The sequence below is a fragment of the Ciconia boyciana genome, chromosome 8 (genome assembly GCF_034638445.1).
Source record: "Ciconia boyciana chromosome 8, ASM3463844v1, whole genome shotgun sequence".
Taxonomy (NCBI): domain Eukaryota; kingdom Metazoa; phylum Chordata; class Aves; order Ciconiiformes; family Ciconiidae; genus Ciconia; species Ciconia boyciana.
Window position 1 is genome coordinate 5,037,691 of NC_132941.1, and position 14,739 is coordinate 5,052,429.

A 14,739-nucleotide genomic window follows, 5' to 3' on the forward strand; every position below is an offset into this window, starting at 1 on the left:
GCAGTAGCAGGAGCTGAATGAGCCTGGCAGTCCAGGGATCCTCAGCTCTGCATCTCCAGAAAGCCCATGTGGTGGATTGCTATGGAATGGAGAACCCTGGAAATTCAGCTTTCTGGCTAAATGAATTGCTTTAAAAAATAATAAAATACAAAAGCAACTAGGTTCCCACTGGAGCTCTACTTTGTAGATAATTAATATATTTCCCACACACACACATACAGAGGTGTGGTTGTCTGTAACGAGCATGTGCCCATACTGTATGGGTTATGTACGTGTGGAGCTCTTCAAGTGCAGGAAGAAATCAGAACATCAGATGAATTTCCCTGAGGCATCAGTTCTTCTGTTTATGGTTTAGTTTGATCCTACTGCTGTAGACTTCCTGCCGGAATAGTGTTTCCAAAAGCCCCCAGGAGGCTACTGGGTTTAGCCAGAGCGGCAGAAGACTCTCTTATTTTTTTTATAGCAGCACCATTAGGGTTAAAGGTCTGTCAGTGTTCATGCTATAATCCTCTATTTTTGCACCCTGTCATTTCACCCATCCAGAGCATGTGACACAACTGTCCCCTCCATTGGTGACTGATAGGCAGCAGCATCAGTGACTACTCAGATGTCTTCTTGCCTGAGGCAGTCCTCCCTCCTGGCAGTCACCTTCTGAGATCTCTCTCCTGCCTCAGATCAAAGACGCGCAGCAGCAGCAAGTTCTGCCTTTACTGGTGCAACAGTGTGTGTGCAAGTGATCAGAATAGTTTCATGCAAAGAGCCTACTAGATCAGAGAGTCTGTTTCCCTCTAGTCATAGAATCAATCTATTAATAGAGAATACGGCAGACACTAAACTGATACAGATGATCAAGTACGTTTGATGCTGTGCGGAAGAATTAGGAAACCAAGGATCCCAAGAAAAGCTCAAGCCTAAAGTATTGATTCAAGCCTCTTCCCATCCTGGTTTTGCGCTTTGAGGTTTCTTATTTCTATCCCATTATGTCAGTACCATAGTGAGACCCCTTCAAGTCCATCTACACATTTCTTTAAGATTTATTTGTATGCCCAGCATCTACCTATCTCTGTATGGGAAAGACCATGGACTATTTGCATACGTCGTGCAAGGTCTCAGCATTGTGTCTAGTGTTGTTTACAGTAAAACTGTTTGGGCGGTAGGTATCATAAAGTGATGCGTGATCGCACCACTTGCAGAAGTGGAACATCATAGCCTGTTCTTTCTCTCCTTAGTGTATGTTCCAGACGAATGGGAGGTGCCTCGTGAGAAGATCACCATGTGTCGGGAGCTCGGGCAAGGCTCTTTTGGAATGGTGTATGAGGGAATAGCCAAGGGAGTGGTGAAGGATGAGCCGGAGACCCGGGTGGCCATCAAGACTGTCAATGAGTCTGCAAGCATGCGTGAGAGGATAGAGTTCTTAAATGAGGCCTCAGTGATGAAGGAGTTCAATTGTCACCATGTTGTAAGTCATGAAAATGTAACAAGGCTGTGATTCATACAGCTGTGGTGCTTACTGGTATGAGGGCTTTCAGGGCACGTCTTCACTGACTGAAGCAGGAACTTGGGATTTTTAGCTTCAACTCTGCTCAGCTTTATAATATTGTTGTTAAACGGGAGTCAGAGAGTGGAACCAAATCTACTTTCAGACCTTTCCCACAGGTTCCCTGGTTTTTGGGGCTGCATATTGACGTGAATAAATGATTACTACAGTTCAGTTAGCTGTATTTGTAACTGAACGTTTGTTTTTCCTCTTCCAGGTTCGGCTGCTTGGTGTTGTTTCTCAGGGCCAGCCTACGCTGGTTATCATGGAGCTGATGACACGTGGGGACCTCAAAAGTTACCTGAGATCATTGAGGCCAGACACAGAGGTGAGTCATGAGTTGCTGGGTTTTTTTATTTTTTCAGTTAGAATCATCTTGAACAAAACAGCATCATGTTGGAAGCAGCAGGCAATTAGCCTTTCTTGCCCTTCTCCTTAAGCTCTAAGAACAAAACATGAGCTGCTCTGTGATCTGCAACACCTTTTTTCATGAGGCTATTTGCAAATAGCCAAGTGTACTGTATGGAATAGGTCCCTTCTTGTGTTACTGAGTCCTGTTTTCCAGATTTGAGTTAAATCTCTTGTCTAATATAATTTCTCATCAAGATGTTAAACAAAAAATTGGCTAGTCGAACCATTCATGTTAGGGTAATTGTTTCATGTTGTCTAACCTGCCTGTTGCCTCTGCTGGAAAGTAAATATCTAGTATCTTACTTAATATGCATACTCTAATATGTAGGCCATCAGTCTAACAGCTAAAATTGCCACATATGATACAGGGTCTGAAGTATAAAGATGACACGTAGGTCACTTGCCACTGAAATCATAGTACACTATGTAGAAAATGAGCTCAGCAGGTTTTGCCCTTGATCTAGAAATTCTGATGTGAATAACTTAAAGGAACAGAACATGAGCACAATATGTGCACAAGAGAATGAATATGGTATAAATGGAGGGCATTGCATGTAGCAAGAGGAGAGTGCTTAAGTGATTGGATACAGAAAATAATCATACTGAATACAGGATTCAGAAAATACCAGTAGGACTATGGACTAAGGGCTTGACTAGCATTTATGATTAATAATGTTTCAGGTTATATTAAATAGTTTTGGTTGAATTCAACAAACTTTATAAAAAGGGAGAGTGACATTATATAGAATTTACCAAAACGATGAGCTCTGTACTTAGCTTTTCTGTCTTGTACGCTGGTGCTCTCCAAAACAGTCTGTGATAGGCCTCCGCCTAAATTCCCTGTCTGTCTTAATGTGCAATGTAAATTGAGCAAAGTCTTCAGAGGACCTGTATGAGGAGGAAGGCAGAATGCTTCAATAAGGTGTGGATGGAGGGCTTGCCTGATCACTGGCTTTACTGATAATTTAACCATGCAGCTCCCATACATATCTCTTCCTCCTGGGGATTCAACTGACATTGGTCCTTCTGGGCTTTCTTGCTTATACCTTCTTGGCTCTCAAAGTGTATGTTGCATTCAGCTCTTAGGAGCCTGAAAGTAGTGGGTATGGCTCATTATCTCAGCACAAAGTAGCACAGTTTGAAAGTGATGATGGGGACTGGACATGAACACTTTCCATGGAAGGTGGGTAAGGGACCGTTTAAACTCTGGATGGGGATGTAATAAAGTTCAGTGACTTGATCTGTGTGCTTTAGGATCTTTGTCATTAGTAGAATTCAGTATATGAGGCTCTGGTTTTGGTTACTCTGCCGGTGACGATTATCCAAGGGGTGTAAAGCTTAGGCAAATTCATACTGGTAAGGGATAGTGGGACTTAACTGACTGTGTATAAATACCTGAACTCCTTCATCCATGAGACTGAGAATGGCCAAAGCCATATATCCATGGATGCTAAGGAGTGAATTTGCTTCAGAAGAAATTGTCCCATAAGCATGTCTCCTGTTTACAAATAGAAGTAATTCAAGAGACGTCTGGTTATGGAGAACTAGGGAACAGGAAATGAAACCATTTAACATCTTCTGGTGGTTTGTGAAGATCGTAAAACAGTACAAATCTCTAAAATAAACCCTCTGCTTTGTATCTCAGAACTTGTGTGGCAGAAGGATGGACATTTAAACTCCATAGATGTAAGATAACATCCTTACACCAAAAAGTCTTTCTGGCTTGTATTCCCTAAAATAGAATGGCCTAAAAGAGCTATGTGGGAGTTCTGTTTGTAACCCAGATTGATACGGCCAATTTTCCCACTAAGCGGATGCTATGGGATATCTGTTTAGCCTGGATAATGTCAGGCTGAATTGTGATAATGTGATTTATTTTTTTTTCCCATTAAAAAAATAGTATGTTACAGTTTGATGTAGAAACGGTTACTTCCCCCTCCCCCCTCTTACCTGTTTTATCTTCTTAATCTTGCTTAGAATAATCCTGGCCAGGCACCTCCAACTCTGAAGAAGATGATTCAGATGGCAGGAGAGATTGCTGATGGGATGGCATACCTCAACGCCAACAAATTTGTTCACAGAGATCTTGCTGCGAGAAACTGCATGGTGGCAGAAGACTTCACAGTGAAAATTGGAGGTGCGCTTTCTTGACTTTTATGCAAATGAAAAACATCATCCTGAAAAATCAGCATCTTAGAAGGCATTTTAATTTTTTGAAAGCTGTTTGAAAAACCTTTTAAAACTTAGCTCTAGTTTAAATTTCTGCAGAACGAAATATGTTCCTTATGAAGGTTTACTGTGATTTAAGACCTGTGAGCAGTCACCATTGAGTTGAAACTCTTGGAATACCTCTAGTTACTGTTGTTCCAGTGAGGAAATAGTATCGCGTATGGGTTTAGAAAGAGCTAGTGAAGCAGTGATTTGAGGTGCAGATGCTGGAGACAGCTGGGTGGATGGCGTAGTTACCACTGGTGTGTCATTGGCTTTTCTGTTAATGCGCAGAAATAATTCCACCTCCTGTTTATTGATTCAAGAATCAGAATTTTAGGATTATTTTAAAGCATATCTGATTTGGAAGTGGAATGTAAGGCTTGACTTCAACTGGATGCTTTCCAGTCTGAACTGGAGTTCTGCTTTCCAGACAACAGAGTAGCTTTTCCTCAGCTCTGCTGTTAGAATACCACTTTTTTTTCCCTTCAGCATCCCTCCAAAATAGTGTCAGAGGAGTTTTTTCAGACTTCTCTCCAGAGAGGGTGATTTTAAGCTTTTGGCTGTTTTTGAGTTGTGCGCATTAAAATAACATGTATAGCAACAGCCTTCTGCTGTAGGAAACTAATTCTTTTTCTCTGAGCTTAACTCAGCTATTTTGATAATTTGTGTAAGTAATCCTGTCATTTGGGAGAAAGAAAAAATTATTTCATTTTGAGTCAGTTAATTAGGAAATAAGATCTTTGGGGGATTTTGTGCATTTTCTGCAGGTTCAGGGGAAGTCAGCCTGAATCCTTCCCATTTCAGTTTTCTCACTCCTCCTCCCCCCACCAGCATGTTTTACAGTTCTTTGAACTGAAGATGGTGCGTTTCTCCCCTTTAATGTGGTACATGGTTACCCCGAAAGCATTTCGTGAAATATGCTGCACTGCTCTCATTTACGTACCAGTATTGAAAATCCCTTCATGTAGAAACAGTTTAGGAGCATCTTGACTGGAACACGCCAACTCAGACTGTTTAGATCTCAGAGAAAGAGCTTTATGCTACGCTGTCCTATGCTCATTGCATATCTGTTTCTTATTTGCATCACATTTTTAAAGAATTTTCCATTCAGCCAGGATAAAGTCACCCTGGTGTGTGGGAGTGATGGAATAGTTGCACAGATGGGCTTTTTAGTCATAATCACTGAGGGTACCAGTGTCCCTAGCAGACAAGGAACGAGAAGGATCAGTGGTTGGTCACTCATCCAAGCCTGGTAATAATGGCATCCATAGACTGGTAGTAACAATTGTGAGAACTGGAGGAATTGTCCTCTTTTCACTCCACTTTTCCCAGAAAAAAGGGGCAACTACAGGTCTGTATTGATAAAATGGATTTTGCCCTAGGTCTGTTGTGTTAGCAGACAGCATTTAATATTAGTAAGAGATTTGATGCCACCTGATTTATTAACTTTTTGGTTAGTGTCTGAAAAACATAGTTACTGGTTTAAATAGGCTAGTCCAAGACCCAGCAGTTTTTTGTGCATCAAGCTGAATGTACACAAAAAATATTCTGGGATAAGTCCGAGTTACAGTCAGGAGATGATCATTGTTAGATCCAAGTCTTCCAAACGTTTACATATTTACAGCTAGGGACATACGTATAACCCAAAGTATGTCTTTAATATTGGTCTGTGTTAGTCATAAATATGTAGCCTAATCCTCTGTAGCATTTGAGATGGAATATTATACAGGAACTGGAAATTACCTTTGGAAAGAGGAAAAAAAATGAGAGAGAAGCATTTCCCTCAACATGTGAGAATCTTTAATTAAAGACAATAGTATTAAGTACTAAAGGAGCTCTTTACACTCTTTAAAAAGAGAAGAAAATAATTGAATTTAGAGAACAGATAAGTGAATTGTAAGACCTTCAGAAGACTTAGGTTACTGCAAGGCTTGAGTGTAAATCCTGGAACTTTTCATATTAATGTATTTAAATCATTCAGACTTCTCACCCACTGAAGACAATGGTCAAAATGTCTGTTGGTTTTGTTGGGAGGGAAGCTAACCAGTCCTAAGGCAGCAGGTAAAGTGCCTGCAAAGTAAAGTGTGGTGGTAACAGATTGCAGATTCTTTGCACCAAACTGTGATTCTCTGCTGGCTACAATGGCTTGTAGTAAGGGGAAACGTTCATCATTTTATCATGCAAACTCAAAACATTTATACCTTCTAGATTTTGGCATGACAAGAGATATCTACGAGACAGATTATTATCGTAAAGGAGGGAAAGGTTTGCTGCCTGTCCGCTGGATGTCCCCAGAATCACTGAAAGATGGAGTCTTCACAACACACTCCGATGTCTGGTAACAAAAAAGGGGCTCTGAAAAACCATTTTAGCCCCTCTTCTTTCTAGCCTCTTTTCTTGTTTTAGTAGACTTAACTAAGTATACTGCTTCTCCTGTCTCTTCAAAGGTAACTCTCTTTTTTCCACTGTGAAGCATTCTGCTTTATATTTCATATTTCCATTGCAAAATCAAGAACTCGTGAGGTTAAATTCTGCTCTCAGAGAGAGCAGAATTAAATGGATTTCCAAAGCTGGAGGTGGCGGCATGTTTCCTGCTGTGGGTTGTAAAATCAGTTGTGCAGTGAAAAACATTACCTTCACCTGGAAGAGCAAGTTGTCATTTTTCAAACTGCCCTCCTTCAAGAAAAGCATTAAAAGTTGCCAAGAATATAGAAAGGTTCATAGTGCTGACCTGCTTTTCTATCAAAACCTTCTGTGTAAATAACTCTACTTTCCCGCAGACGGTTTGTGTACACTAGCAGGTTTTTTCTTGGGAGTTCTCCCTTGTGTATATCCTTCTCCATTTGGAGCTTTGTTTGCTTGTTTTATATACCACAAGATGCAGAAATAGGTTTTTCTTTAAAAGCACATTGCCTAGTTGCTGTATCTGTGAAGTTATTAATAGAGGCATTCAGGAAATTTCAAAATATACTTCTTAGAAGAAATAATGCTCTGGAACAATTCTCCCCACACACACCCCCCAAACTTTTGCAGATAGGTAGGGAGGACTTGGCAGAAGAGGAACGTGTACTGGCAAAACCTCTATTCTGTCTTTTATGGTTTCTCTGCCTTCCTAACAAGATGTTTTTACTGCTGATCTGTTACAGAATTGGCAGCTGATTGCCTCCAAATGGCTAGAAGTCACTAGGAATGGTATTTTAGTAGTAAACTGCATTTTCTTTAAACAGCTTGAGGATTTTGGAGTCAGTGGACTGTAGTCCACAGCATCAGCTTTGAGTGAAAGGCTCATAAGAGGAATTACGTAGCAAGTGAAAAAGCAAAGCACCAGAATGTTGCTTAAAATTTTTTACATATAGATAGTAACTTATTTATGAATCCAGTAGCCCTCAAACTTGGAAACAGATGAAAATGACCACTTTGACTTGAAGAGGAAGCCCTGTATCAGCCATTTATCTAATGGAACAGCGCAGGCATGCTTTTGGCAGTCCCCCTACAGTAAAAGAATTTTGAGACTTGTAATGGCTTCACAAAGCAGACAGAAATTTGAAATATATCACTAGAAAATCCCCACATGTAGAACTGAATGAGCCTGGAGTGAAGAGCTGGCAGACCTGCCCGTTCTTACCACACAACAATAACTTTTAAGTTCAGCCGTCAACTCCAGCCATTGTATCAAAAGCGGGCTACAGCAGATCAGGTGTTCAGCTTCGGTGACGTACTGCCCTTGTTCCATACACGCTTTCCTTTTAACCTGTAACTGCTAAGTGACATTATTGTTAAAACGTAACTCAAATTCTAAACAAAAAAACCCCACAGATGTGACCCCAAATCAAGCGTCAGAAGTAAATTAGTATTTTAGTTGTTGCAGGAAGTACATGAGTTCTCCCTTCAGTGTTAACAAGATTTGGCATTCATCGGTCATTCAGTCCAAAGCAGGGGTGAGCAAACTATTGCGGTTTATAGCAGGACAGTCTGAGTGAAATAGCCTAGCCAGAAGTCACATCAGGGAAAGTACCTTACTGATTATAAGGTTGGAAAACTAAAGAGGAGGAGGAGGAGTAAAATCTGACGGATTTTTACTTGAAAGCATAGAGAGGAAGAAATTGCTTTATGGAGTGGAGGTCCATGGCTCTCATCAGTATTTCAGACAGTTCCTTCTTGGAATTGTTTGTCGTCTTTGTTAGAAGTGACTTAGTCTGAAATTTGGTTCACATAGGTATACTATCTTGAGGTACAAAAAACCTGGTTCAGCATGAGGAATACACTGTTTGTTTAGAACATGTATACATCTGCATTTGCCACATGTATCCACAGCTATAGATTCAGAAATTTAAATCTGAATTCCAAATGTAGTGGAGCATGACTTATCACTGTCATGAAATAGTGTCTGTTTACTTGATCTGCTTATGGCTAAAAGGATCATTCCGGTTTACATCTCAATAGCTTTTAGACCAAACATTATACATTGAAGGTCTCTTCATGCCAGGAAAAATTACCTGACTCCTTGTATTGGTTCAGATTTTGAAGTTGCTTCATGTAAACCGTGTAGCTTGGCTGTTTTGGGGGCCATTTGTTTTCATCAAACAGTAAAAAATGTTGAGATTGTTTTTCCTGCCTTTTTGGTAGGATATGGTGACATCTGGTTCCCTGTTCTTCAAGATAAGTTTTAGAAGCCAAAATGTCAAAAAGACAAAACTGTGGGAGTGGTCAGAGTCCAAGATTTACAAGCTGTAAGGTGAAATGGCAAACTGCAAAAAGAGTGTCTGGAGGCTTTGAAGGGTGGAGCTTGATTTTAGCAATTCATTCTTTTATTGCTTTTCAGACTGAAGAATGAGGTAATTAGACAAGACTGTTTTTGTTGTAGTTAGAGAAGGAGAACATATTAAAATTAATGTAATACTGTTCAGGGTGAGGGTGTATTTCTATAAATAAGTCTTCAGCATCTTGCATTCTTTCAGAGCTGGTGGTTGCCTTGAAGGAGCAACGTAAGTTTATTTGTTATGATAATATGACTACTAGGTGCACAAGACTTGTTCTCATTATTCCTGCAGTGATCAAAGTAGCTTCAAAGGCACCAAAATGTTGAGTTGACCCTCTGTCCCTGCCTCCCCTGAAAGGCAAACAATTGCAAGTCTGTTTGTGGCTTCTGGCTCCAGATGCAAACCATTTTAGATACAGTGGATAACTGAAAGATAAAACCACTCTACCATAACCAGCTAATAATACTGGACTCCTGTTTTGACAACAATACCCTATTGAAACTACGCTTTTTTTTTTTCTTAGCTTGACTCAGCATTTTAGCCACAGAAGACAAGACAGCATCGAGATTTTCTTTCTTTGCACAGCAGCTCTAAAAGTAGATGACTCTTCAGTGCAGGGCAGACAATTTGAGCCATGTCTGCTCAATAAACTAATTTTAAATGGAGATATTTTTAGAAAGTGTCAATACTTATGTCCGAACTACCCAATTACATAACTATGCTTATCTTTCTTCACCAGTAATCAATTCCTATTATTAGGCAGACTTCTTTTCTCACTTCTGCTGTCCTTGGTGGTTAGTTAGAAGGAGCTAGAAGCTCTGTTTCAACAACAGAGTTACATATACATGTTGCAAAAGGGGTAACTGAGTTTCTCTTGGGGGCTTAAATGTTTTGCTGCTGAAGCAGCAAATCAGGGTGCTGGTACAAGAAGCTGGAGAACATTCACATTTCTGCCATGTCTTTTTCAAAAATTGGTTTTGTTGCTTGCTGCTGTATGTCGAATGCCTTGATCCTTACTTTGCACCTTTGACTTAGAATGTGGAAGAAACCAAAGCAGAGGGATAAATGGAAAGTATTACCCAAGAAGTGTTTTTGTGCCTGGGGAACAAAGGCTGGTTTGTTTGCTTTTAGTGGTAAGGCAGATGAGATGCACAGGTACGGTGGTGTTCATTTGCTGTCTAGCTCTCGGCTTGCTAGAGCGGTAAGGGAAAAATGCAGCTTTTAAATCGGATTTGTGTGACTCAAGTATTTCTGATGAAAAGCAGCTTGCACTGGAATGAGAGCTTACAATTCTGTGTTATTGCCTTCTCAACTGCTATCAGGAGTACCTGAGATATGTTACATGAAGATTTTGAGTTTAGTTTTTTAAAGGTGCAGGTTTTTTTCTTGCTATCTCTGTGGCTTGGGGGGGTGGGGCGGCTTGTCAAGTTCTCTTTAAATAATCAGTCTCTGCAACTTCTCCGCCTGCTTAGAAGGTTTGATTCCTTGCACCCAGCCACACACGGATCTTTTTGAAGACTTTAATGGTCAGGTGTCTATCCAGCCTGAGGTCCTCTGTATAGGAAGCGCAGAGATAGGAACAGAATTTTAAAAATTTTTTTCTTCCTTACCTGCATCTTTCCTTTTCCCCTCTCCACTGTTCATTCCACCTCGCAGTGCACCTAAAATCTGAGCTCAAAGCCATGGGAAAGGGAGATGAGATGCGAGCTGATTCTCCAGGCAAGCTCACAGCTTAAATCTCTGAGTTAGGAGGAGGCTTCTGGTCAACGCAGTGAGCTTGTGGTGGCTTTTTTACTGGTTGACCTGTACAGAACCGGTGTAACCAAGTAATGATGGACCACTGAATGATCATAATAATGACCAGCTCTGAGCTGTAGATTATGGTGTGAAAAATGGAGATGTAATATTCCAGTCTTTTCTTACAGAGGCCATTCTGAAGAGTCATTCAGAACTGGGAGCCTGTTTCTCACTATTGACTAGAGATGTTTGAAGTCAACAGTCTCTTATGCTGGGTGATGTGACTGTCACCATAGCTGCATACTTTTTTGAGCAATTGGAATTTTTTGGTAAAATAAAATACCCATGGATACCTACTTGCTCAGCATCATCTAAGAAAAATATCCTTGTAAAGATTGCTCGGCTTTCTAAAGTTCTGATTTGTTTTCCAGGTCTTTCGGTGTTGTACTTTGGGAGATTGCAACGTTAGCGGAGCAGCCATACCAAGGCATGACCAATGAACAAGTGCTCCGCTTTGTGATGGAAGGAGGTCTGCTGGAAAAACCAGACAATTGTCCTGATATGCTGTAAGTGTCAACAGTTACCACTGTTCTCAGTGCACAGTTTATTCTTCTTGATCCTTTCAATGTCCGCTTCTGCCCTGTCTACCACAGGAGGGGTTATTAAAGAGTGATAGTAATGGGAGGTGCTGCTTGAACAGTCTGTCAATCTAGTATTTTATAGTAGCTAGACATACCAGAAAACAACTTTGCTTGTGGCCGGAATCTCACTTTGGGCTATCTCCTCTAATAAGGAAACAAAACCCAATCTTTGTGTTCCTTAATAAAATTAGACTTAATAAAAGCTTGTAAGTGACATTTGCTGCAGCAGAAGACTTTGTGCCTAAATCTTGTCTCTTCTGCTTAAAGTAATTCTCTTGAGTATAAAGAGGAAAAAGAGCATAGGATGAGCTGAAAGGTATTGTGCATACTCTCTGGAATTCAACTTTTTAGTTCAGCATACAGGTAAATGAGTGTATCGTTCCTTTGTCTGAAGCAGTGTTTCAAACAGTGGATCTGCTATTTCAGTCACAGTGCTCATCACACTGAGATAAACAGATCTCCCCTGCTAACAGTTTCCTTTCCTGTAAGCACAGAAAGAAGTATGCAGAAAAACCTTGGTCTACCCCTAGAATCAATACAAAGCCTTGCAGCAGAGGAGGGTGTGCAATGCAGCAGGCTTCAGTTTTTAGCTTTACATTGTTGAAATAGTTCTGCTGGCTTTTGTGTACAGCAGTTTCAGTTGTTCAGAGTTTATTACTTTGATATACTTCCCAAACCAGCTTTTGGGAAGGAAATACTGTGTCTTGCAGTTATTGAAATTTGTTGGAGGCCCACAGAAGGGATACAATCACTTAAGGGCCTCAGCTGCTTGGGATTCTTAGGAAAAGAGCTTTTTTGGCTGGAGCGCTGGCTTTGGTTTCAGATGACAGGCAGTGTTGTTTTGTTGTTTGAGGGGGGTGGGTGGTATATGCAGGGGGAGGTGTAGCTGCCATGTGATTCCTCAATTTCACATTCTTTCCCTTCCACGATGCTGTGGAGAATTTCTGGCAGTCAGATTGACTGGAGATTGTTTAACATGGTCAGGGCTGTGTAATGGAGGGGGGGAGTAGGCAGAAATGGGGGAAGAACAGGGTGTGTGAAGGGGTCAGCTCCCCGAGTCCATAGGAAAAAAAACACCTCTACAGTGAGAACGTACTCAGCAAGAAATTCAGCATTAGAAATTCCCACTTAACCTGGGGCATGTGTGGTATGAACAGGGGGACGAGAGGGGAGTCACAGCAAGTTCTCTTTACTGCAGCCCACCCGGCCCATTCTTCTTCCTCCTCCTTCTCAGAGATAATCCTCTGCTTGCTGGGTGTTGCTACTGGATGAATCCACTTTCAGGGTAACTGGCCTGTGAGCTGGGAGAATTGGGTTAATGTCTGGCAGAGCAAATCTTTGCACCAGTGTATAACAGCAAAGGCCTTTTTTGTGCTGATTTTAATGAAGAAGCTGTTCACACGTTAGTTATGGCCACCAAGACATTAGTCTGACATTGCAGAGGTGCAGAATAAAAAAAAAAAATCTTCCTTTGAATTTAGCCACTTCTCTCCATCAGAAGAAGGAATAGGGCTGAACTCAGAACTAAGGCACATCCGGTTTAGTGGTGTCTTTTTTTTTTTTTTTGCTGATACAGTTGTATGTAAAACATCCTGACTGTCCAAAATGCAAAAAAAACCCCAAAACCTGAATGTATTGACCTTAGAAGATTATTGTGACTTGCTTTAGCTCCTTTTCAGCTTGTTTTGTCTTTGTATTGGGACAGACACCCAAGTCTGCTGAAATTCAAATAGGCTGTTGTAGGAGTAACAGTAGGAAGCTCCAGGAATAATCTTCACCTTTGTTCCAGGCACATGCATTTGGCATTCAAATAACCTATTTTGCATTACCGTGGTGCTTTTCTTTTTTTGTATGTATGTTTTCGCCTCTTTCCTTGTCTTCCATCCCATCAGCCCAAGATGCTGTAAAGATGCTGTGCAATACTCAATAACCTGACGACTGCTGCCAGTCTTGAACCTTGGGCATGTTGCTGCTGGCAGGCACAGAGACCTGCTCTGTAGGCAGAGTTCCTCTCCCCTCTCCAGCTGTCTGATAGCCTGCTTCTCAGCAAGGGACATAACAAGAAAAATGACTGACTGGACAGAAAGGTGCTTGTAACAGAGTTGCAAAGAGCCCAGAAATTGCATGCGGATCTTGCCATGCAACCCCAGCATGTTTCAGGCAACTGCTGTCGCAAGCGCTTTATGAAACCCTTTGTAAAATAGGGGGTCCTCTTCTTTGTGGAGGTTGCTAAAAGATTCTGTTTAAAGACAGGTTTCTTGCTATGTCTGTGCCAGTGGAAGGTGGTTTTTAGACAGCACAGATTCTTGCTGGTGGAGACTGACTGGTCTGTGATACTTAATATTAACTCACAATATTAACTTGAGATGTCCAGAAAGCAAAGTCCACCTGCTGCAGGGAAGTCAGTGTACTTCTTGTGCTTGGTACTGCGTGAAAGCAAGCGAGGAGGGGAGCCAGGAACTGCACTTCTCTATATCTCACGTGGTAGGCTACAAATGCAGAGATACTGTTTTCTTGAAATTAGTTTGACTTGAAAACAACTAAAATTATGGACAGAACACAAATTTACCTTTCTGTAGAGAGAGGGGAGTATACTGACATACAAAAACCTCCAGAACAGGTGGAGGAGGTAGACTGCTGTGGAGAAGCGTAGATGAGAATAGAGAGAAGAATCTTGCTGCAACTGTCACCGAATTTACTATTTTTAACCTTGCAGATTATGTGAGTGTTGACACAGCCATGCACGCTCCAGCCACAGTGCAGTAGTTTTCGTAGGGGCCTCTTGTTGCCCCCCCTGCACGAATGCTACGTGGTGCAAGCAATCTTGGATGTTCCATCTTTCCTAAGACTGCAATGCTAGTAATGCTTGTTAGTGGCTGTGCTTTGCTAACCCCAGTAGCAACAAGTCAGTAGCTTTTAGATGGATGAGAGACCAAGGACACTGGAAGAACTGGAGAGGTTCTGTTCTACAGCTTGGTTGTATTGGATGCTTGCGCAAAGGGGGATTTTACGACGTGGTTGTCTTGTTGTTGAGAGAGGTGGTAAATCCCTGTGAAAGGGCTAAGCACAAAGGGGGACGGTATTTCTAGAGGCTTTTTACTCTTACACAGGGTGAAATAAGACTCAGTTCTGTTTATGCTACACCCTCTTGGCATAGTTTGCATGGTTTTACAGACAGAACCATGCAATAAGACAGATGGTTCAATAAGACGGTGCCAGGAGGAGCTTTGCTGTTTTTCTCCTCTTCCTGTGTAATAAGTTATGTTTTTATGTACTACCATTGTTACGGCAGTGTTCGTCAGGTGATGGCTGCGTGGCAAGAAGGTTTGTTATAGCTGAAGCTCTCAGACAGTGTGTTCCCATGGGGCTTTTAAAAGTTGTGGAGGCTGGAATTCCACTGTTTTTGAAGCAAAATTGCTTCCCCCACATGTATTGTAGATGA

At 41.3% G+C, this 14,739-nt stretch overlaps 1 protein-coding gene across 4 annotated transcripts in view; it reads left to right on the top strand.

The window, feature by feature from the left end:
- Positions 1-14,739, top strand: part of IGF1R (insulin like growth factor 1 receptor) — a 196,899-nt gene that overhangs the window by 171,789 nt on the left and 10,371 nt on the right. For all 4 annotated transcript variants that reach the window (XM_072870393.1, XM_072870395.1, XM_072870396.1 and 1 more), the window contains exons 16-20: positions 1,230-1,459; positions 1,755-1,865; positions 3,926-4,085; positions 6,368-6,497; positions 11,088-11,222. In XM_072870393.1, coding sequence (XP_072726494.1) covers positions 1,230-1,459; positions 1,755-1,865; positions 3,926-4,085; positions 6,368-6,497; positions 11,088-11,222 — 766 coding nt within the window. The remainder of the gene's footprint in view (positions 1-1,229; positions 1,460-1,754; positions 1,866-3,925; positions 4,086-6,367; positions 6,498-11,087; positions 11,223-14,739) is intronic.